This window comes from Hippocampus zosterae, chromosome 10 (assembly GCF_025434085.1).
Source record: "Hippocampus zosterae strain Florida chromosome 10, ASM2543408v3, whole genome shotgun sequence".
NCBI classification, from domain to species: Eukaryota; Metazoa; Chordata; class Actinopteri; order Syngnathiformes; family Syngnathidae; genus Hippocampus; species Hippocampus zosterae.
Window position 1 is genome coordinate 13,126,853 of NC_067460.1, and position 25,911 is coordinate 13,152,763.

The 25,911-nt window shown below is 43.0% G+C and overlaps 1 protein-coding gene across 3 annotated transcripts in view; it reads right to left on the bottom strand.

Moving 5' to 3' along the window:
• LOC127609050 (muscleblind-like protein 1) overlaps nucleotides 1–25,911 on the bottom strand; it is an 80,414-nt gene that overhangs the window by 30,816 nt on the left and 23,687 nt on the right. For all 3 annotated transcript variants that reach the window (XM_052078675.1, XM_052078676.1, XM_052078674.1), the window contains exon 2: nucleotides 16,125–16,906. In XM_052078675.1, coding sequence (XP_051934635.1) covers nucleotides 16,125–16,298 — 174 coding nt within the window. In that variant the 5' untranslated portion in view covers nucleotides 16,299–16,906. The remainder of the gene's footprint in view (nucleotides 1–16,124; nucleotides 16,907–25,911) is intronic.

Genomic DNA, 25,911 nt, shown 5'->3' on the forward strand with positions numbered 1-25,911 from the left:
ACTGACAGAATCACACTCCGCTTGCTCTTGTGTGTTTGTTTGGGCGGCTGAATAAACACCGGTTGCTTTGAGCGGACTGCATTGACCAAATATGGAAACACTTTGCGATTCCCGTTCAGTAAGTTTCGTACGCACCAAGGACTGTTGTGTTGTGTTGCCTGTACTGGCCCTTTAATGGAGAACTCAATTTGTTATTACACAGCTATATCCGGGAGTGCGCATGTGCCGTGTGGTGGATCGTCAAGCTGTTAACACCGAAGTGGTTACTCGTAAATGATGTAAATGTTCGTGAATGTGAAGAATAAGTTAGCCAGCTAACGAGCTTTGAATAAACTCTTTAGCACAACGTTCAATGAAGCCCATCTCGGCATTGTTTGAAATCCCTGTCGTTAGCCCGTTCGCCTCTCTCTTTCACGACATTGTGCTTGGCAAAAAATGAAAGCCGTTGGCCCCAAGGAGAACTTCTCCTCATCTTTAGGATGACTCTGAATGCCCGCCGGTGTGTAGGATTTTATTTTACGTGACTGGGATTGGATTCTACCGAGGAGCAGGACCGTGATTCAAGTAAGCCACTTCAAAATTTTAAGTAAAACGTTTTAGGAGCAGTGGCAGGCAGTGCCTCCCACTCGCAATTACAGTTTAATAGATTAAGATAAATCAATGTAAGGCTGGATTGGATCAATACACTGACACACAAGTGCACTTCATTTGCCATTTTAATCAAATTTGGCGGTGAGAAACTATAATTTAGAGATGACGAAAGCGCGGTAAAAATAACAATGACAGAGTGGCGCAGTGAAGATTAAAGTTTTGCTCGGCTTGAAATAATGACGGGCTGACAAGCGGCCCGGCCGCTGGCGAACGACCAATGGCGGAGCTGCGAAATTTACTGACACAACCATCTCTGAGTTTTGTGCACCAAACAAACAGAACGAGACTTTGACTGTGATCCAACTTGTCATATTGGGTTCGGTTTAAACAAACGGTAGGGCAATTTCCTCGAAAATTTGGTTTGTTTAGTCAAGTGTGACTGCCATCACATGAGCCAATCAAGCGCACCCGAGGCCCTTTGAAGTCTGTGTAAACCCTTGTAAAAGTGGTTTCATTTCATTCCGATAGTGTCCGATAGTGGTAGTCCAATGTGGACCTTGGTGTTTACACTTTATACACTTGGCTCGTAGGGCGGTTCATTTGGCACCATCAATAGCACCCTGGTTTGCACCGAACAAGCAAGTTTCTGTCGCTGACAAGAAAACACTACACAGCACAAAGCACTGTTGCAAGTGATTCAAAACTAATCTCCATTGCAGCTCTCTGTCTTTTTGACAACATTTGAGAAGGTGTTCATGGCATCTTAGCTTGTATAAAAACAAAAAAAAAACAGTGTACTTTATGTGCAGTAATCTAGTAATTTGAGTTCTGTCACAACATACAGAGTCCAAGCAGGTTTTGAGTTGCTTTCGACAGCGTGGCATTTAGTCTGATGATAAAAAATGTCAGTGTGAAACGTTCATCGGGCCAAATGTGAAAACCACTTCGTTCTTTCTTTTTACTTTGATCCAGACCATTGTGTAAATGTCCTCCAAATCGAGAGAGAACAACAGATCCACGTAGGCTTCAATAAACGGTCCATGATTTTATTCAAGGGAAAAAAAACCCTCAAAATGCAGAAGGTTATAGGAGAACAAAAGAGATGATTCAGTCTGTCTGGAAAAATAAATAAAAATTCAAGGAGCGGTGCATTTGTACTTGACAATGATGACCACATTCATCTCCCACAAAAAATATGCAAGAAGAATGCTCAAATAAGCCGCCGATGGAATGGATAAAAATGTCTGTTGTAGATGGCGTGGAATGTAAATGAAAGGGCCGGAATCTTCCACTGTGTTCGACTTGTGATGATGAGCCACGGGGGAGGAAGGGAGGGGATCGGACCATGCCTTGAAGTTCAATGGAAACACAATGAAAAAAAAAGGTGTCAGCCAGTTGTCAGCTGTGAGTGTGGACAAGCATGCTAATAGTGACCACACACACACATACACACTACAGCCTACTCACGCCGTGTGTCATTGTAGCAGCTCGTACGGTCGCCTCGAGGTTAAAGCAGATAAGAGAGGATTAGCATTCATTACTGCAGAATGCATTGATACTCGACGTGCGCACACACGCATTACTGTACTACAATGCTCAGCGCATTGTACAAAGGCCGTAGCAGTAATAGAGCTCGTAATCCTTTTATCAAAGAAAAAAAAAAATCATAATTCTGCTAAATCCTCACACTGAAGCAGTGACTAGACACGACGAGGAACAGCAAATCATAAACAGCAGAAAATCAACTCATCTTCACAAACTGAGCAATGAAATTTGCTGACAGTGCGAGAAATTCACAGCAAGTGGCCACAACATTAAGTACACTTTGAAAATGTCATGAAATCCAGAACAGGGCATCTTGGTTTACGATAGTTTGACGTGAGGGGCGTCTTGGACCCGTGCTATAAGATGTGCTTGCTTGGCTCAGGAAGGCACACTTACTGCCATATTATTATTATTATTATTTTTTTTTTATGAGATGGTTTCATCTTTATGAAGTGTTTTTCTGACAAATATTTGCTCTAAATATGAATTTAAGACTGTGTTCAGTGAGTGAATTTTTTTTCATAATATTCTTGATTTTTTAAGGTCATAAAGTGACCTTTTTTAATAGTAATGTGTTTATTTCACAAGGGATATTTAAATGTTATTTGTTTATCATTTTATTTTGTTCCACACCGCTGACATGCTATGAAAAAATATTATTGATCTGCTTTGAAAATCAAGATATCCGAGACACTTTTGATGTGCTCCCTTCTTTTCTTCATGAATTGAAATATTGGACACTCAGCTGAGGAAAAAAAAAAGTGATTTGACGTCGCTAATTAAAATGTTGCTTGAAAAAGGTTCCAAGATGTGCCACTGGAATAGGTTAGTTCTATTTCCATGAACGGATAATTACGCTTTATGTGGAATTCCATCGTCTATATTTGTAGTTGTAGTCTTTTAAGTGAACTAAAGGGGATCATAGGGAAGGGGTCTCTCAGTAGGGGTGTTCCAATCTGGGTCTTATGCTGCTGATTCTGATCCTGAACATCCATGAATGATACCGGCTGATTAGCTGCACATTTTTCAATTTGTAGAGCTGCTCACTCATGCATGCCCACGACCCTCCTGAGGAGAAGCGGATTAGAAAATGAATGGATGGGTGGGTGGATCCGTCAATTATTTCTTGAATTAATTGATGAATCAGATTGAAAAGCATATAAAATTATACAAATGTCCATCTCATTATGATACAAAAGCAGGACAACATTTCAAATTGATAATGATTGATATTGATAAATATTGTGATTCAGTTCATGATTTCATCTGTGTCAAGTGTCAAGAGAAAGGGGGAGGGGACGTCACACTGCACACAGATTGTAAGCTGCAGGTGATCGCTTTTTTTTGTCAACGGCCATGAGAAGATTTGATCCACATAAACTGATCACATCCTTTTGACCGCATATCGTCAGATTGCGATCGGTGGCCAATTGACTGGAGCACCACTAGTCTATAGAGCTATCTTTATCCACACACCCGCGACAGAGAGAGAAGGCCTGCACCTTCTGGCTGCGCACTCATCCTCATGAATGTGCATTAATCAAAGTTGGCTTCTACCACTTGAACTCAAAGCAGGGTGCCCTGTTGTCTGGGTGCAATTAAAAAAAGAGACCAAACAGTCCAAAAAATGTACGTTTATGTGTTAACACAGCGAGGCAGCAGTGACGAGGGTCGTCACGGCAACACAACCCAGCTGCTAGATCTGTCACGACGGCTGCTCCTAACGGGGCCGTAATCCCCTTAAAGTCTGTTGACGAATCACAGCGTCCAAGCAAGACACGCGTTCTCACAATAAAGGGGATATTACACACATTTTTCAATTTCACACGCGCGCTCAACAGGCGGCACACACCATGTTATTAGATGCCCGTCATCCATCTCGTTCTTTTTTCCCACCCTCTCATGTCTGTCCATCAGCATTCCTGTTACACCATTAAATGTGTGTGTAGTCGTCCATCACTCCTTCACTTCCACTCTTTCCGCTCTGTCTATAATCTGTGCATTGACACCAGCCGCCCTCTGTCAGACTTCATGTCGTCATGATTCAATCACACAGGCAATCAGCAAATTGGCTTCTGGAGGGCAGCTACTGCACTTCCTCAAACAAAGGCCTCCGCTCAGTAGACGGCACATCTCAATTAGTCGCCGGGTGCATTGTCGGTTTGAACAAGTGAACACCTCTCCTCAAATAAAAAGCTCCTTTTTTGGCCGATGGGGAAAAAGGTGACACCATTTGGTGGCGGTACTCCCGTTTTCCACCAGTGTGTATAATTTGTTGGCTGAATGACATCACAGCAGTGTGACGTCATAGCACCGGTACAGCGTTTAATGCAAAGTCAAGTCAAGTCGACTTTATTGTCAAATGTGCTACATGTAGAACATACAGCACAGATGAAATTACATTCCTCAGAAGAGAGAGGAGCCGCTGCGGGTGCCCGCGCCGCCATCAAAAGAACAGTTAACATAAAATGACAAAATAATACAACACAACACATAAGACACAGACAGTCGTGCAATATTAACCATTTTTTCTGCATACACTTTGTTGTTTGACACAGTTATGGATGAAAGAGGACCGAATCAAAGTGTCCTTTCACCAGTGGATCAAATGTGCACACGTCTGCTACAAGCAAAGTTGGCAACAAGAAGCTGTAGCGTCCATTCACGAAAAAGAAATTGGCTCACATTCCCTGTCCGATGTAAATCCGCTTCAATTCCAAGCCGCAACTCCCAGTTCCACATACGCATCGGCGCTCTGTGCTGACACTCCTTTCTTCTCATCGTTGGCTCCACAAGCCATCCATCCATCCAGCCACAGACTGTCCAACAGCACCGACATTACCGCTGAACAAAGCGGGGCTGTGAAAATTGCTGCCCATTTTAGGCGCAAAAACACAAGCTGCCCAGGGCTATCCTCAACGACAGTCAGATGGCGCGAACATTCCTCCCAATCGAAATCGGTGCTGGTGCACGCGTGCTGCCAAGAAGGCAAAACCAACAAGCACAGATTCTTTTCCTTTGACGAATGTCGTGGCCAAAAAAATGACTGATGAAATCAATCCACATCAGTGCCACACGACATAGCAACAAACACCATGTGACAAAACAAAACACATAAACAACAAAAAACAACAAAAAAGCAAGGCTCTTGAAAAGCACTTGCTGGCTGCCTAATTAACTGTTTTGTAAAGCGCTTTGTTACAGCTTCCGCTGTTGTGAAAGCGCTATATAAATCAGCATGTATTATATTGTATTGTATTGTAATTGGGCGCCATGTTGGAAAACAAAGGGTATCAATAAACAACAAACATCAGTAAGATCAAGCTGGCGCAAACCTCAACGGACTTCACCATCATTTGACTTTCTCTAAGCGCCGAATCAATCGCAAATCAACATTTTAAGTTTGTCTCGTAAGACATTTCGCCTCTCATCCGAGCAGGCCTCATCAGGAGAGCGCGAGCGTCATCTCGCTGTTGTAACTTTGTCAACAAAACATCAGCCACAGCACCATTCTCGCAGTCACATCCGTCATATGCGACGGATAAAAACTTACGCAGGAAACAATTCATTTTGGCTCCTAACGTATTGCATTATTGATAAGAGTTGAGAATAAAAGGACATGAAAATAGAAGCTGCTAATGCTGCGGGCAATTCCATATTGGATTCCCGTTGTAAGAGATTGACATAAACCCAGCAATGGGCAAGAGGCCTGGCCCTGCCTCTTTGTAGGCATTTGTAACAAAATGCCTTCTCTAAAGAAAGAAACCTTCCGATGAATGGCTTTGCTTTCAATTTGTCATGAAGTACCAGAATAGCTCAACCTGAATACGCAGTTCTATATTTTTACATCGACTGCAATGTAAATAGTTTCATTCACAATGAGGTTGTGCATCCGGGAACTTAACTCATTCAATCCCAGCCATTTTCACTGGAACAACCCCCTCAATCCCAGCGTTTTACTGGATATTGACTGATCTTGCAAGGCCCACAGGGTATTTGGTTCTAATGCTATATAAACATGGAGCCTTCCAAAATAAAGTTTGTACTCTCTTATTTGAGCAAAAATTCCGTTTCTATCTTTTTCCATTCGTCAGCAATCGGCATTACAAAATGGCTAAGTTTCATGAAAATGGCAATTCCTGGGCAAAATACGGAGAAAAAGAGCTTTTTGTAAGAGCATGCATTTCAAGCCCGTGAGGCACCACTGCCACCTACTGGTCACTTTTTCACATGATTTACATCGCAAAAGGCTTTTTCTCATTCACAGATTGAATCAGACCCTCCTCCTCTCGATGACGCAAAAAAAAAAGTGGTAGGTGGGGCCTAATTTTAAAAAGACGTACAAGTACGTCTTGTGGAACGAAAGAGTTAAAAGGGAAGTCAAGTCAAAATGTTCTGAACAACAATGCAGTACGGTCCGTGTGCTCCACTAGTGTAAACACGACCTTCTGATTAATATTGCGTTTGTACAATATGAATGAAGCGGACGGCCATTTTGCCACTTGCTGTCGACCGTGGGCTCAAGTAATGACCGTCACGACTCACCTGCTTTCTGGGATTGGCTGTGTGACGTTCGCAAGCTGACATGGCAAAATGGCCTCCTCTTGAGATGGACAAAAACGGATGGATTGTTCTGCCTAATTAATGTTTTACAAACACAATATTAACTCATTCAGTACCAGCCAATTCTGGACTAAGTCTGAAAAGACGTTTAAAAACGTCTTTGGGAGTGATGAGTAATTTAATCAGATTACCATGTTTAGACTACTGACGGGGCAAAGAACATATTGTAAAGACGAACTATGACTTGACTTGCCCTCGAAAGTCACTTTTATAAATGCCCATAAAAATATCAAAGAGATGATCATTTTTAGGTGTGTCCTCTCCCGAGTGAATGACTGTGCTCTCAAAGGCTTAATGCACTGTTGAGAGAAACAGGCAAGACGATAAAAGGAGCCCTAAAAGCAGAAAAAAAGAAAGGAAAAAAACACTCCACCTCGCTCTCAAAGGATCAATACTGCACAGAGACAAAGCGCTGATAAACACTTAGGTTTCTGTTAATTAGCACTAATAATCTTTTCCCTTGCCCCCTCCCCCACCTCTTTCTGCTCACTTCCTTCCACATCCTTCCCTTCTTTGGCCTTTCTTCTTCAGTGTATTCATTCCAACCTGACGTTAGGAGAGACAACAAAGCAAAGGGGAGGAACGCGAGTTCCTTTCATAAGGCTGATAAATCTCCCACTCGTGTGTTGTTTGTGGCTGACGGTTCCACAGATGAGATTTAATGAACCTCTCATCCAACTCTGATTATTCTCTAAATAAAAAAGGCATGAGTTATGGCGACACGAGCGCATTGACGACCGCTGCTTAATAACAATGTGTTAAAAACAGCAAGTGACAGGCGCGCAAACACAATCCTAATTCGTCCGAGCAATCAGCTAAGGCTGTTTGTCGGGAAGGAAAGATTGAGCGAATTTCAATCAACAAATATGCAGAGTGTACATTTGATTAGAGGCAGCGACAGTGCCACAGTCACATCACTCAGTCGTCCTTGCCAACAAATGAGATCTCTTTGGCTAACAACTGGGTGGTTGAGACTTATTGATGAAGGCCACACTTGAGTCTTGTTTTCATATTTTTTTTTCAAGAAAACTCACTGATTTGAATATTTCATTCTCTAAGATCCCAAAGATGATACCGAAGCCCTTGCTAATAGGAAAGTAGTAATTGATGTCAGGTATGTTGACGTGTGATACATCTCAACAGAGAGACTTTATCTGTCGGGTCGGGGCTAAGTGTTGCCAAGGATGATCAGTCGTTCATCATTTATGTTTTAAAATGTGGTCGAAATTAGATTAAAATGTTTGTAGATCATTTTGTTACATTTATTGTTTTGCTATATAACGGAAAATGACCAAACCTTTTAGTTTAAACATTAGTTTAAACATTGTACAATATTAATTTGTCGAGTCTCGACCTTGATCAAGGTCAAAATTGTTTTTGTCCAACCATTTTTTGTCGTAATAACGCTCCACAACGTTTTTATAGAGGCTGAAAAATAAGCTGGCAAATGAGTGCCATTACCATTCTTGGTGGTTGAACTGTTCCATTGGCTGGCAAAAAACACATTGATGCAACGTCCGATCAACAGGCCTTGTAGCTTCTAGTTTTGTTGTTTTTATGTGCAACCTAAACTTTTCCCAAACAGATATTGTACCAGCATATTTTTCCTGCTTCATAGAAATTAGATACAGACTGTCACCGGATAAACTGCTGTAGCCATGAAAACCAATAGAAAAGATTATTTTTTAAAATTTAAACAATCCAAAAAAACAAAACAAAACAAAACAAAAAAAGAGTATGTTGTGTGCGAGATTTCAGACCAATTAAATGCTTGGCAAGACCGGAATATAGAGTGCCAGGAATGACTTGTCATTTCCTTCCTGGGGTCATGCTTGTTATTGCAGCAGGACACTCCTACACTGAGATCACTTGCTCACTTCTATCAACAAAAATCTTAGGACACAGCACTTCTTTTCAATCAATGAATCCATTCGCATTTGGACTAGACTTATTCATCTTAATTCCCAAGACATTTTGGACCATTAAGAGCTTCCAAAATTGTGCAGCACTCTGGAGAAGGGCCCTGTGACTGGGTGGCCACCATTCCAGGGTGTAGTCTGCCTTTTCATTTCAGCTCAACCACAGTCCTGAACGGGATAAGCGGACTAGAAAATGGATGACTTGATGGACTTTAGGGGCGGACGGCCCTTTTCTGTTGCTCAAGTGGGGTCCAGGCACCACCAACTGAGCCTAATTGGAGCATTTACCCCACCTATAGGATCAAAGTCAGTAAAGGCTTGATGATCAGATGTCTCTGAAAGACTATCCTGAGCGATTATACAGTGGTGTGGGGCATGTTCAAAGTGTTTTTTCTCCCAACCCGAACTGTTCAGAAAACAGGGGCGACAACCTTAAAATGCAAAATTTATACTGTGGAATATGCTGTAAACATTTGTGGCCAGGACGGCACAGTAGGCCACTAGTTAGCACGCCGGTCTCATAGGTGCAGGGTTTGATTGCGGCTCTAGCCTTGCTGCGTGGAGTTTGCATGTTCTCCCGGTTCCTGCGTGGGTTTTCTCCGGGTACTCCGGTTTCCTCCCACATTCCAAAAACATGTGTGGCAGATTAATCGAACACACTAAATTGTCCCTTGGTGTGAGTGTGAGCACGCGGTTCAGGGTGTCCCGCGCCTACTGCCCGGGCGGCTGGGCTCCAGCACCCCCCACTCCGCGACCCTTGTGATGATAAGCAGATCAGAAAATGCATGGTTGGCTCCAACATCTGCAGCCAACACGGAGTTCATGGAAAATGACAAAGATTTCATCTTCTCCTATGCCTTCTTCCTCTTTGTCCTATTTTGCACCATGTCCTCTTTTGGGATCACTCGCTATTTAAAAATATTTTAAAAATCCGTGTGTGTGAACCCCGTTCGCTGAACTTGCGATAGAATAAGTCCATCAAATATCTTTTGGATGAAGTGAAGTGCAAGCTGAATCTTTTCTTGCATTTTCACTCGCTGTATTTCGAGCATGCGTCAATACATGTGTGAACCTGCAATAGTTTGTGTTTATGTGTTGCGGGAGTGAAAGCAAAACGATACGTGCACCGCGGCCAGATTCCGCAGGATCAAATAAAGAGCAGAGGGTCAGCGACATTTAAATGGAAGACAAGACGCCACGAAAGCGAGCAGACAGATGCACAAAGCTGCTGCGGGACAAGCAAAAAAAAAAAAGAAAGAAAGAAAGAAACTAGTTAGCAGATGGATGGGCGTCCTCAGGCGTGTTCATGTTCCGTTGCTCCCTCTCCATCTGCCTTCCCACCTCTGCCCCATTACAGTTTACTTGTCTGCAGTCTAATTGAAAGGTTTGTTTAAATCTGCAACACTCCCGCAGAATTACAAAGAATGGTACAGCGAGATAAAGAGTGCCAAGGAGGATTTCGACAGGAACCAGACAGACTAACGAGAACTGATTGGATATTCTGTTCACAACTACAGCAGTGGCGGCGGCGGCAGTGGCGGGACATCACGACTCAGCGCTCAGACATGCTGATGTCACCGCTCTAACGCCTCGAGTTGATGCATTTGAGTAGCAGTCGCGGGAAACATGTTGTCCGATCTCGAAAAGGTGACCGCGGACAATCATAAAGTTCTTAACTGAACGCCACTGTGCGTATTTTGTCTCTGATGTTGTTCTGCCATGTCTCCCTGGTGACGTGGCATCTTTTAAGATGGATGCGTCCGCGTGCTGAGGCTGCGTATCTGCAGATGGATGTAAAAACCGGAGCCAAGCCTCTCTGAGGATATGGAGACATTTAGAGGAGAACTTTCAAGGGGCGTGGGGAGGGGCGCTCGAATCGAGTGAGACAACGTTGATAGCAGCTGCCTGCCCTCCGCGAGTAAAAGCCTCCTTTCGTAATGTCTTGTGTGGGCTATAAGAACTAAAGGATCACACAGGATTGATCCTGTTCAGCTCGGCCCGCGTATGTATCATCAAAAAATGGATTTGGATCGTGCCAGACATTGTTTTGACAATCAGTCACACATAAATCACACATTTAAACATACACACACAACTCACTTCAGCTTCTACATCTTGATAATATCTGGATTCCATTTTAAGGGATGGATCCTCCCAAGTTTGTATTTGAAGGATGATGTCATTGCAGGGCTACATGTTCCAATTCAAAGGTTCTTACAAATATGGATATGGCAGGACAAGCGCAAGAATTTGGATTGGAACATCTAATACAGGGGTGGCCAACCAATCAGAGATGAAGAGCCATTTTTTTTTACTGTGTTACTGCAAGGAGCCACATCATACACAGGGGCACACATAAAAATCACTGCAACCCTTCCTCACACACACACACACACACACGCACACGCACACACTTAGACCTCTGCTCAGCCAGATTTATTGTAAATGTCACGGACCAACAGGATAATGACAGAAATTCACTCCTATAGTACTCCAACCACAGGCAGGTCATTTTCAACAATGAATATCGTGTGCACCGTCTCACCTTGTAACCCGCACAAACTCTCAGTTCAACCAAGTCTACAAACAAATATTAGAATGTTTTTCTCTCACTATGCTTGTTGCTTAGCGCCTTAGTGCAGGGACTTCTGGCATTCCTTCTCTTGAACAATCCTTTTCAAACCTGGCTTGTTTAACGTTGTTGCCACTCGAAGCAGGCACTGTCTGCATTCGAGCTGCAGCGTTTACTGACTACTTGGGTCAGCTTGCCACATAGGGCAAAGTTTTTTGACCGAAGATCAACTTTTGAAGCGACCAAACTTTCGGTTGATCGCGGCAGCATATACACACACGTGTGCCCGCACGCACACACGCCACAATGAGCAACAGCCGGAACGGCCCCTCGCACGAACGAAACCGAAATAGACAGACAAACAAATGTTTTCAACAAGCTTTTTGTCTTCAAGAAGGTGAACGCAATGAAAATCATCACTCCCCAGCCACACAAATTGCCTTGCAATCAACTTTCGAAGATGAAAATGAAAGTGTAACTGAATAAAGGGACAACAACGTAAAACAAAATAGATACACCAAAGCAAATGTATTGTAATATCTGTTTCTTGTATTTTGTGTAACGTCGTAGGGAGGGGAGGAGCCAGGTAGGGAGAATATTGGCTCCGGTAGTTAGTCTGAGTGAGGAGCGCATGGGCGTGAGTAGTGGCTAACAGCAACTCCTTTGAATGCGTGTGTTTATTACTTATTTTGTTTATTAAAAATGGTGAATAGTATCAGCGACTGCGAGCATCCTTCTTTCCGCTACTGACGCGCATTACAGTATAATGTGTGTCGAAAGCCATTGACTGTGGGCGAACGACTTTAGCTTCAGCGTCCATCTCAATCTCATTAAAATGTAATAGGGTTCTCCTCTCTTTGACAGAGACAAATAAGCATTGAAAGGTTGTTAGCTGGTTAGCTGGAGAAAAGTGTGCTCCCATTTGACCTAAGCCATCATGGCCATCGTTTTAAAAACAATGAGTTCTTGCACTGACACCCAAGTAATCCGCGCGGGCAAATGGCCCATCGTGCATCCTTCATCTCTCCCCAATGTTTGGCTAGGGTACAAAATAAATAAATAAATACTATACAAAGTAATGTCGTGGATGCGGTTGACGGATTACCAGAAGCAGACGAGAAGAGAATGAGGGAGAGCAGATTAAAGGAACAGATACCTCTCTATTGCAAAAAGCACTAAATCCCATGTGCAGCATCTTATGAAGCGCTCGCACGCACGCACACACACACACACACACACACACACACACACACACGCACACACACACACACACACACACGCGCACACACACACACACACACACACACGAGTGACTGAGAGTTTTGAATGTGCCGATAAATGATTCTGTCCACATTTTCAATCATATACACAACATGCCGCTACTGTGTGAAGTACCTGCAATGAATGTCTAACCCCTATACTGCGCCGTGTTACCTTAAAGTGAGTTAATGTCACGAAAGAAGGTATGGCAAGAGAAGGAGAGCACAAGAAGCGAACATAAAAATGTTACGATGAAGTATGAGGAACGTTCTAAGATCCGTGATTCTAGTGAGAGTTGCTCCCACGCTGCCCCCTTCCTGTTTTACTTCCATAACCGTTGACTTGATGGCACTCTCATTCAGAGCGAATATCAAGCATCTTTTTGTGAGTAAAGCGCTTTGATTTGTATCTTTGGTGACTGGTGTTCGGTCCAATGGTTTGCGTTTTTGCCATGCATCAAATCCATTTCCTATAAGGCTTGTCCTGATCAGTGTCACTGAAAACCGGAGCCTATCCCAAGTGACTTTGGGCGCGAGGCAGCCAACAACGAGGACTGGTTGCCAATCAATCAAAGGGCAGCCATGAAATTCATGAAAGTCTTTTAAATGGAGCCTTCTAAGTGTGTTCTTGGGGGATTCATACCGAACTGGTTAACTCATTCAGTACCAGCCAATTCTGTACCAAGTTTGAAAAGACGTTTAAAAACGTCTTTGGGAGTGAATGAGTGAACTTATGATGATGTAGTCGTGTTTACCCGTAGTTTTGCGGCAGTGGGAAAGTGGTATAACAGACCAAATGGCTGATGTGGATCCTGCATCTCGTCCACCGGGTTAGGCTTGTTGCTCACCATTTGCACACTGATCTTTCTAAATTAAAGGACATTTGCTCTAAAACCGCACATCTTCCTCACAGCCCCACCTCCAAGCCCGGATGTGCGGAAAAAGTCCATGTGCAGATAAAGCAGATATATCAAACTGTCAGAGAGGCATGCTGTGGAATGCCCTGGCACTGAGAGCAGGGTCTGTTTTCATGATCTAAGCAGGCCTCGGCAGACTCCATTCGTCCAATCCCGTCTTACCTGTACCTACCGAACCCCGCACAGGCATCCCAGCAACCAGACAGGCCCCATTTACAATAATAACGATAGGAATACAGAGTCCAGCTGAAGCAGAAACAGGCTCAGCTTTAAGCCAAGGTAAGCTACAGTCAGTTTGACGGACTTCCAGCTCGGCTCTCCGATTACGTGGCTTGCCAATCAGATAGGAGCCAAATTACACGGTACTCACTGCTAAATAGAACATTGGAATTACGATGTCCTGTGCCCAATTGAGACTTGCAGCAGTGAAGCACTTGTGTGCAAACGGTGATGTCACCGGGCGTCGCGCCACCTCCTCACTTAACCCTTTACCTTGTCTCCAACTTTTAGTTTTAAGATAGATGCAGTTCAGGAAATTTAACGTGCTTGCGATAAAGCCCTCGGAAATGCAGACGAGGCGAGTTACAGCGCAGCGCAGAACAGAGTTTGTTTTGGCTTTTATGGTTTATTTTTTTTTTTTTTTTTTAGTTTCGGATATGTTTTTAAACAAACCTGCTTTGGATGTGATATATGGATCTCCTAAGGATGAGAACAACTTACTAACATACACAGCGCTCTATGTCAAGATCGGCGCTCATGCAGCTGTGTTAGGAGAGTTTCCTGTTGGCTGGGAAATGATCAAACTTTCCAGCTAAGTTTGTCCCGCACCTTATGCCGTCTCCTCATTGACCCAGTTCAGATATTCTTAAATGCGATTTTTAGTCTTTGCTTTCAATTCCCATTTTAACCCCCTAACCTCGGATCTTTGTGGGGCAAACATTCGAAACACTAGTTTACTGAACTGCCCATCCCAAAATACTCATATAATATGACATTAGGAATAATTGCCAACAGTTAGCAGTCTAATCCGCTTTCAGAAATGTAGTATGGCCCCCTGGGGACTTTATTCAAACTGCAATAACTCCCAGTAGGAAAGAGGTCCCCCCCCCGTTTTACACAACCTGTCCACTTCATTCATTGAGCGTCCACATCTATCCCTCCCTGCTGTATTTTCCTTCCTCTCATCTTGGGGTAAGCGAGAAAGTGGAGCTGCGCAGTGGGAGTGTGTTGTCTCAATGCCAGGGCAAAAAATAGAGTCAATTGCTTAGCTTTCCGAGAACACCCCACTATGCTGCGTGACCTCAAAATGAAACACACACGCTTACATATAGTCCTAAACATAAACGACACAGTGTGCACTGCCCTCCTCCTCCTCCTCTCACAGTCTTCCAGCTGCTGTGATAGGAACCTCCAGCAAAGTCCCGGCCAGAGATCCCACTCTTTAGCTTGTCTGCCAAAGAAGGAATCTCTGAATCGCATCCGCAGATGTTAATGCGATGACCGCCTTCATATCCACTTGCATAGGAACACACAAACAAACACATTCTACAATTTACACTTACTGACCACACTCTTGGGAAGCTTTTTTTTTGGGGGGGGGGGGGGGGTAAAGTCGCAGCGTCACATTTACACGAGGACTTAAATAATTGCATCAAATAATATTTAGCCGTCAACTTTCTAGACACGTTCTCCTGTTGAGGGACATGGGTGAGCTGGATGCTCTTTCGTTGACATTGAGCGAGCGGCAGGGTACACTTGGACACTTTCAGGCGCTTGACATCCACACACAACAACCCCGGTATGCACAATTTATGCATGTTAAATGCACGTTTGGGGGATTTTGAGGGATTTAAACCCAGACCCTCTTGACTGTGAGGCACCTTTGGTCATTAGCAATCCTGTTAACTGACGGTACATCTACTTTTTTTTTTAAAAAACATGGTACAAACATGATCTCCCAAGATTAAAGCAGGATTTCAGATAAAAATTCCATCTCTCCTTCTATTTTTTTTTTTTTTAATACCGCATATCCTGCTGAGAGGAGCTGGAGTTTATACTCGCCAACTTCGACGCCACGCAAGCACGGGGAGAGCGTGACAAGGCCGAGGCAGATGTGCTAACTTCTCTTCCACCATGCTGCCGCAATGTCTTCACATGACAAGGAATCATCTTTGCAAGAATTTGATTACAACATTGGTGAGATTTGGTGAGAGACACTTTAATTCATGGGAGAGATTTTTGAGTGCCTTCTGCAGATGCTGCTGTTTTGGTCAGCAGCAAAGTTGTACAGTTGATCAGCAGTGAACTTCTGTCCACGTGTCGACAACAGCGTTAACAAACGAAGGTGAGGTGCGTATGAGGAAGACGATTAGCAAAGCGCTTCTGTGTTTCGAATGGATGAAGCACAGTTATTGAGACGCAGCATCTATCTGAGTGGAGGCCATTGACCCGGCTACACTCTTCTCACAGCAAGAGGCAGAAGAAAATAAATTCCACCGTTCTCAGAAACAGGAGCAGAACTTTCTAACATGCTCACGCCACAAACGCCGGGGAAACTATGATTCCAACTCAAACAAAACAACCACCGACAATTGTTGTCTCTATTAGGAGCTGTAAAAAAAAACAACAACTACAGAAAGACAAACAGTGAAGACAGCAGTGATGGATGGCGCAGCGATGAGTTGTTTGTCACTCTCACCTTGAGCGAGTCAAAACAGGCGATGACTCGGCCGTTTTCCACTTGGCAGCTCTTGGCGGGGTGGGCAAACTTGCACTCGTTGTCCGGCCTTGAGCACATCCCCCTCTGAAACTCCCGACACACCTCCAAAGTCAGCCACTTTGTGTCCCGTATGGGCATCACGTTCACCGCCATTTTGGAGCGAGAGTGACAGCAGTTGCAGAAGCAGCCAACGGGGGCTGATGATGAATGATGTATATCCAGCGAATGCAATTATAAGCACACTTGTGTGTTGCGAATGAGGAGCAATGAGTCAATGACATGGACGCATGGGAAAGGGTGGGCTCGAAGGGTCTTTGTTGGGATCTGAGCCAAGGGAGGCCTCTTGAGTCGCTACCACCTGTAGCCCATCCTCAGGGCCTGCTTGCCTCAAATAAGACGCCTTTAGCGGTCAGATATCGGCTCGCTGCTCAGCTAGACTGTCAGACGAGAGGATGGTAAAACATTATTGATCGCGTCGGCCCATGACGGGAAGAAGCAGAGGGAGGAGGAAAAGGGTGTGGTGGAGAGGACAATGAGCGTGACGATCTTCTTCCCGCTCACGACAGCTGATTGGATCAGTTCGTTCTCAGCATCAGGCTTTATCTGTGCAGGAGGGAAGCAAGCGGGGAAGGGAGGGGCCTGACTTCAGCGAATCAGTGGCACAGTGGATGGCGTCGGCTGCCCTGCGAGGCAGCGCTGACGACTGTGGCGGGGTTCAGCCGAGTCCAAGAGCCACAGGCGGGAGGGGAAGAAGGCACTCTCTGTGGAGAAGGAGGCAATCGTGTCAGTGGGGTAACACACACAAAGAGAGGCTGGATTTTCACAACCATTTAGTCGGTCGCGCCAAACCAATGTTTTACCTTACACATTCTCTTTGGTTTACAAATGGATTTGCGTTCCTTTAACAGAGATTATCCTGAACGTACGCTTCAGTGTAAACATAAATAGTAAATAAATAGTAGAGATGCACTAATGCACAGATTTCAAATTTCTCTCCACTCTGTCACCTTTTATGCCCTTATCTTAGCACGTCTAACGCAAACTGATCACATATCTGATATTAACTGATTCACATTACCCAGAAACCCCCCCAAAAAAACTAATGTATAAAAATGAACATGAGCTGGTCTACTTGTCTTTTCTTTTCAAGATTAGCTTGTACGCTATACTAGCGATATATGATCCCCTCTGAATCCATTCATCCATCCATTTCCTGAGCTGGAGCCTTTGACTTTTGGGTGAGATGCCGGGCACACCCTGGACAAACACACACCAGCCAATCACTTATAGACAAACAAGCATACACACGCACGTTTACTTCTTGGGGCAATTTAGAGTCTGCCAATGAACTAAACAGCATGTTTTACAAATGTGGGAGGAAGCACAAAAAAAAAAGTATCAAACCAAGAACCTCAGAACTGTGGGCCGGATATGCTAATCACTAGGTTACTCTTCTCAATCACACCAATAATGATTGCTTAACTCAGTCAGTTTAGCTGTCAATCTTCCCAATCCCGCAATGAAATCGACATAATTTCAGAGTTGGCAGTCGGCCACTGAGAAAAGAGACGAGTGCGACGTGAGTATTCAATTCATAGGGAGCTAGAAAACAGTAAAGTGATGACGCTATCTTCTATGTCCTCATTAGATCGGCTCGGACAAACACGTTTCAACCTCTCCGCTTGCACAAGAAAAAAAAGGAAAATACTCTGCACAGTAAGAACCCACATGCCCCACAGCCCACATGTTGTTACATCATTTCTTCATCCCCCGCGCAATACAACAGATGTGTTTGTGAATACACTCTTGTTAGTTGTACTTTATTTAAAGCTAGTTTCCAGCCCCAAACACACACACACACACACACACACACACACACACACACACACACACACACACACACACACACACACACACACACACACACACACACACACACACACACACACACACACACACAATATATACTTATCGTTTTATTGTTTGGTCTTGTTTTTAATGTGACAGACCTGTCTTCAATTCATTTCAGGCTTTTGTTGACTTAATTAGATAAAAGCGAGATATCACTCAAGAACAATGACATGAGGATGAATTTTATCAAAATGTGTTTAGCACTGCTGGAAAACATTATTATTGGGACAATGACAACAACAGCACAGCATGGTAATGGTTTACTCTGTGGAAACTTTGGGATTATTGAAATCCTCACATTAACATTGTTTTAAAGTGCCGAAAAATGGCCTCAAGGTCATGAAATTTAGAATCAGGGAACAATTTGTGAAAACATGCCTTGAAAGTCACACGAGAAATTGGGAGTTCAAACCAGGAAGGGTTATTTTGGGATTTTTGTGTGACTTAACTCGAAAAGTAGGACGTGTGTGATGAGAATCTAAATGCCACAATCGCTAACATTAGCCAATAGCAATAGCTGCTAACAGGTTAGCCACAGACTGGCTAACCCTGTTCACTTCTGTGAAGGAAGCTTCAGTGACTCTGAAGAACTCAAAAAAAAGATCACTTTTTAGAGCACGCAAACTTAGGATAGCCAAGAAAGAAATAACCCCCTGCCCCCAAATAAAAAAAAATATATATATATATACACACACACTTGTATATATATGAGCAATAAAAATGTGGCTGCATCCGGAATGGGCCAGTGTTATTTCTGGTGGAAGACTTTTTCAGGCCAAAGATGATATTTTGAGCTGCGTGTGTGTGTTCGTGTGTGTTCGTGTGTGTGTGTGTTTTGAGGTTACAATAACCCACTACATTTGGCAGGAACTGTACTAAGGGAGCACTGCAAAGTCGGCTGTCCTTACCAGACTATTATCTAAAGAGAAGCGCAATGAGCCTCGTCTTTTGGCAAAAACATAAGATAGATTTACTCTGTAAGCTCGAGTGGGCCGGTCCAATTTAATGTCTCTATCTGATTTTTATTTTTATTTTTACATGTCCCTTTCAAAGTGACTTCTCTCTAATAAGGATGAGCATATAAAATAACCCGCATGCGTTCAAATCGCAAGTAAACAACTCCACACATGTCAACACCAGGCAGATGGAATTAAACATAATTAATAGCAACATAAAATATCACAGCATTGAGTTGGCCTCGACTGACTCCCCCCCCCCACTCCCAACGGATTTCAAGAAGCATAACTTCCACATTACTTCACCGGTTGCCATCCGCATTTATTTTGCTTCTTTAATGGTGGCCATACCTCTTATGTAGCATATTTAGCCCCGATGTAATCGTGTACGATTTTGCTATAGTCTGTGTTTTACAATGGTGTTTTGTGTTGGTTAAACTGATTAACGTGCATAAACAGCAGTCACAGAGGAGCCAAAACAAACTACAGTTAGTAATCCATTTCATTATTCACAAATTCAAATATCCTAACATCACAATTTCCAGTCATTCTTAACTTACTCTCACAAAATCATAAAATAAAATAAATAAATGAATAAGAACAATCTACTCAAAATTTGCTTTTTTTTCCACTGTGGAAGAAATAACTCACTCGTTCATACTTTTTGAATTCTTTGCAAAACACTCTAAAATGCCCTAAAATAGAAGCCAAGTCATGTCACAATAGCATTTAGTCTAGAGCAGGCATGTCCAAAGTCCGGCCCGGGGGCCAAATCCGGCCCGCGGTCGAATTTCATCCGGCCCTCGGCCCCTGTCATAAAATCAGTGCCTGGCCCGCAGGTTGGGCGCAGTGGAACACGTGTTGCATTGACTGAGGTCTCGTAGACTGGTGAGTGATGTTTTATAGAGTACTGCTTCCCTCTAGTGGCTAAATGAGTAATAGCATTCACTAAATGAGTAATAGCATTTAGACACTAGAGGGCAGTAGCACTCTACGAGACATCACTAATGAGTTAACAAGACATCACTCCGTGTTTATATTGACTGATATGTCCTATTTGTGGATATGTGTATTGCTTGTTCATTTCCCTGTTGTTCGAGTCAAAGGTTTTGTGACTATTGAAAAGTCATGGTGATACATTTTATGTTTCAAATCAATCAATTTGCACTCAGGAGACTTCTGTTTAAGAAAAAGTCAAGTGAATAAGCAGTTGCATGTGATATACCTGTTTCAAATGAACCAAAAGAAATTCTTAAGATTGTTGAAATTAAAATAAAAATGGAAATGTGAAACAGACTGGCTTACTAAAATTTGTTGAACAATATTGTTGTTCAATGTAAAGAATGTCAGCCAAGGTCGGCCCCCGACATTTTACCACATAAAATCTGGCCCCCTTGGCAAAAAGTTTGGACACCCCTGGTCTAGAGAGAGTAAAAGTAAGTTACTATATTCGTCTTGACAGACGGACAAGCTTTGGGGAGGAGCAACATTTAGCCCATGTTGCCTGGAAGCCATGGAAAGTCTTGCTTGCATGGACATGTCCATATGCATGTCTGGTGCAGTTTTTTCGACATCAAATCATCTGTAAACTATTCATTTTTCCAAGTAATCCAAGAGTTTGGTACTTGCGGTATATTTATGAGTGTAACTAATGTATGAAATTTGAAATATTTTCTCAGGCGGGAATGAATAACTAAATCCCTATTTCCAAGGAAATTTCCAGGCGTCAAGAAAAAACAGTTTGCGACCATTTAAAATTGATGGGAAACGTCCGGCAAATGTGTTTGCGACCTTGAAAATCAACATCCACTACCTTCGCCACTCTTTGGGATACAGGTGCCTTAAGACGACCTCCAGTACAACAACCAGTGACAGCAATAAACGTGAATCAGTCGTCCACGAGACAACTAGTGATCATCTCCAATCATCATTACACTGAAACAATCGCTCGAGACATTGATCAAAGGCATTTGGACAATGCCTTCTCATCTTCTTCTCTTACCTGCCACCGTTAAATGATTAAAGTGGACTGTTTGATTGCTACAAAAGGTGCACACAGAGCAGAGCAAAGGGATGGCTGCTTCACTAAAAGGGGCAGAATGTCAGCGAAGGACGGAGACCCATCTCTTATCCAAATTGCTCTCCCGGGGTCCAGGCAGGCATTAAAGGAGCCACTGTTGTACAGGTCTTGTGATGTCACGTCGAGTATGCTACACACACTGGCCCCGACACACAATCTACCAATAGTCTAAAAATAATAACAATCCTGCTCAGTTTTTCTGTTTGCTTTTTCGATTTTTTATTTTGTTAAATTTATTGGATCTTAAGAAGTCACAGCATGGATTTTTTTTCATCAATTTAAACAAGCTCCCAGGTGTTTTATTAATGTGCTTTCTTTAAAGTACCCCCAGGATAAAGTATTACAAAGATTTATAAATATCTTAGCTCAATGGAATGTTCTTATTAAGTAAGAGAGGTCTTTTGTGAGCTTTGGGGTCACTTTAAATGATTATGCAATTTTCAAGCAAATAAAAACAGTTTTGAGCTATTTTTTTTAAATGCGCTTCTGTCTAGGATCAAGAATTATAGCTTGCTATGCTCCATCTACTGAAGATTTTGAAATTTAATGTCGATATTAATGCCGTCAGTCAGACTTGATGCCCATCGGTCAAGACAGATGCCCCCTCGCAAACCGATCCACAATTAGTGAGGGTGTAAGATACAGATGTGCTCGCCACTCCCATGCTGCCTATTATTTCCAATGAGATACGTTATATTCAAAGATAAAATAAGATCTTGAAAATCGTTCCAGATTAGATGCTCATTGTAAAGTATGCAGAATACTCAGGGCTGTCTGGTTATCTTACAGATATGGGCAAAATATTACAAACAGTTATCCGTGCAGTGCATTCCTTAATCGATACTCCTGAGCCGTTACACACATAAAAGGGGGCAGAAAAGCATCGTGCCTTAACACTGGGTGAACAAAGTCTTCCAAGCCTTTATTTCTACTGCTTAGAAGAAGAAAGTCCGCCTTAGTGATTGAGCTTTGGCATTATATTGGCGTTTCTGCATGGGAATCAAACAGGCCGCTATCCCCTCGCATTAACTTTCATGAATAGAGGGCCAGGGTAGCAAAGCGTTCAAATTGCAATTACACAAAAAAGGCGACCCTGCCGAGGCCTTCGCTAGACTCCCGTCAACAGCCGTGACAAAACGAGCCGTGGCTGTGGTCCGTCGTATGAATAAATGAGACCGTGATGGAACAAGGCTAAAACTGTGAGGAACGATGTTGAGAGGAAATAAATAAATAAGGGCATCATCAATAATCATCTCGGTGCATTTGAATAATTGATGCGGCCATTTCCCATAGCCAGAGGCAACAGATACTGTATGATTATACCATTAGATCAACTCCAGCCTATGTTGACGAAGAGAGAGAGGTCTAGAAGTATTGCAACTACCCACTCAACATCCTTTGACTCCTCATTCACAGCTTGCCAACAGAAATATAGTATCTATACGTCTATACGACCAAAATATTGAAATATATCATATCTGAATTTGTGGAACGATAGATATTGTGATATCATGTATCACTTCATAATCTATTACAATAGAGTCTCATTTAGGGGTGGATAAAATATCAATACCGTTACGGATCACATCATAACCTCTGACCATCCAGTATCAATGACGGGTGGGGGAAAGTATTAATGTCCCGGAGTGGATATCACAATGTATCGCATTGGCTACGTCACATTATTAGTTGTAGGAGACAGTATCACGATTGTGATATATCGAATCTTAAGTTCTCATGATAATTTTGTGTGAGGCATATTAGGACATGGTACATAGTATTATATCGGAATTTGTATCACGGTGGCGATGACAATGCTGTCTCAGCCCCACCTACTCGGGCTTCAAAGCCTAATTTGCACTCATTGCAACTGTGACGCGAACGTAACTGCCCCCCTTATTTTGAGTGGTAATGCCTGGGGAGGCACATAGTGATGATGTCGCAACGTTATCACAATTGCATGAAAATGTAAAGAGGAAACGCAAGCACAACACAATTATAGCAATTTTACCTCTCACTTCACAAAGTGCTTTTTGCAGTCCTACTTCATTTGTATTTATTTGTATTATCTGTACATTAATGTCATTGTAGTTGCAAGAAAAGTACATTTGTTTAAAAAAAAGTTAGTTCTAATACGTTGGTTTTGGTGGGGTTTTTTTCCAAATAAAAAATAAAAAAGTACAGATCAGAATTCCAGATCAATAAGCAGTAACATTAAGAGGAGTAGTCTCATTAAATACCAATGCACATCCCGACTCAAAACCCCTCAGCGATGTCTTAAAATTAAGGATGCACCCATACCGAAATCTGTGCAGATATGGTTTGTCGACACTCGGACTCAAACTGTGAAAAATGCTCTGATATCACAACACCCCGTACCACTTTACCTGCCTGACATATACCTTCCGTCAAGATGGAGTAGGAACCATGTCAACCGTGTGACGATACCTCAAGGTAAATCCAGATGGTTTGTTAGCAACTGAAAACTATGCTCCGCAAAATGTTTGATGCTCTCTGCTCAAGCGGCAACAGAAGTGGACGCCCTGCCACTTGTGGCGGCGGGCCACCCAATAAGCGCAGATGTTTTTTCCAGCCCTATCGCCTGCTTTGCTCAATCTTGATGTATACAGTAGAATTATGCGATTTCATTTTTTTTTTTTTTTACACTAGACTTACCTGTGACCCTCGAGAAGATAACATAGTACAGATAATGGATGGAAGGAAACTAGACTGACTCATAACCAGTAATAAAATCTCAATAACAAGTTGTAATTTCTAAGGGGGGAAATACTTGAAAGAATTGAAATGTCTTTCACCAAAATTGCCTGTTAAGAAAAAACATTTCTTGGCTAACACAGAACAAGCACATGTAGTTTTGCCTTGATTTAATTTAATTTTTGCAATGGAAAGGCTGTTTCTAGAGGTTTTACCTCCCCCTCAGTTACATATGTGGTCGAGTATTGCAGGCGCTTTTCTTCCGAAATATATTACAATTTATTAGTGACAAAATGTCGTGATAATATCATCCGATTAGTTTCACTGACTGTGATTCTCAATCGTATCAACAAGATAAGATAAGATAAGGCACCTTGATCTGTCCCACAATGGAGAAATTTGCAATTTGCAACAAGCACAGAAACGCAGCACCTTGTTTCCGGAAAGCCATCGCATCCGGTGCTAATATGGTTGCAGAAACGATGCTGCTCATTTGGCTCCACTGGATTATTTGGAGCCTTGTGGCAATAAGCATTGATATAGAAAAGGATGATTACTTTTTGAGTCATGATAATAAACCTTCGCCTCGCAATGATGATTGAAAAATCAAGGGGAAATAAAGTGTGCTATTTATGTGGGATCGACCAATGGCAACAAAAAGCTGCCTTTAACTGCATAAAAAAAAATAGTATCAAAAGCAATGTTCTCTCTGGATGTGCAGATGTGGAGAGAGAAAGAATGAGGCGGTGAACAGAGAGGACGAAAGAGAAAGGAAAGCAAAATAAGGCTGGTTGTGACATGTCGTCAATCTGACACCAAGACCAATCGGTTAAAGTCCGAAAATTCAATTCACCCATCAGCTAAGCAAAGCAGAAAAGCAGCATGGCCATTCGGTAATATGGGCGGGGAAAGGGTTGCTTACTGACTGACGCTGCAAAAAGCAGACGTCGGACGTGTTGGATTACAAAAGGCGACGGTGTGGATGTTGGACCTGAGCTGACCTTTACACTGATAGGACCAGCGAGAAGGGAAGGAGGGGGCACGGGGAAGGAGCTCAGCGCTGGTGCCACAAGATAAGGGAGGAGGCCAGACGAGGGGTGATGGAAGGCTAAAAGTGGTTATTGCTACAGGTTGGTGAACGATGGAAGGTTGGAAACAACACAGAGGGATGTGTGTGTCACAAACACTCGGGAGTTTATTTCAGTCCCACGAGGCACCATTTAGGCCACACAACCATTGTCATTAGAATTTAGGGATCCCAATCTGGAAACCGAAAGCAGAGAACGCACACAATTTTAAAAACACCACACACATGATATATCACCACTGAAAATATCATTTTCCCCTATCCCATGCCTACGCCCCGTGATGATTGAAGACATCCAGAGGAAAATGTTGTGGAAGAGTTAGCTTTGCGGGTTAGGGTTAACAACACCCACTCTTGGACAATATGAATTTTGTGTTCCCTCTTGTGCTCCAAAGCTAACACTTCCACAATTTGTTCTGCATGCATATTTTTGGAATGTGGGAGGAAACCGGAGTACCCGGAGAAAACCAGCACAGGCCCGGCAAGAACATGTAAACTCCACACAGTAAGCTGGGATCAAACGGACTTCTGCACTTTGAGGTGGACGCGCTAATCCCTTGCCTACCGGACCGCCAGAGTGAATACAACACGACACTGATGAATAGATGCCACACAAATGACAAGCCAAAGCTCTCCTGAAACTAAAAAAAGTGTACTTTCTGGACATTGTTGGCTCTCTGATAGCACCTTCACATTACGACTCTGTCTTTTGCATCACCATTTTTTTCTCAATATTTCCAAATTTCTCCCTCCTTCCCACAAATCTGCTCACGCTTCTGCTCGGCTGCAACCTGAGCATCATGTCTCGACTTTAATAGTCACCACCCACGGCAACAAACACCTCCCTCCCGAGCCAGGTTCCTCCGTACAACACCCTTGGCACCGCAGCAGTGCAGAAATGTGCTGCAAGGTCATCTGCGCCGTTGCAACAAGAGAAAGAGCATCGGTGGCAAGGACAAACTGGCTAATAGTGTTAGGTCCTCTGTGGTATCAATGCAATCAACTTGATATGACATA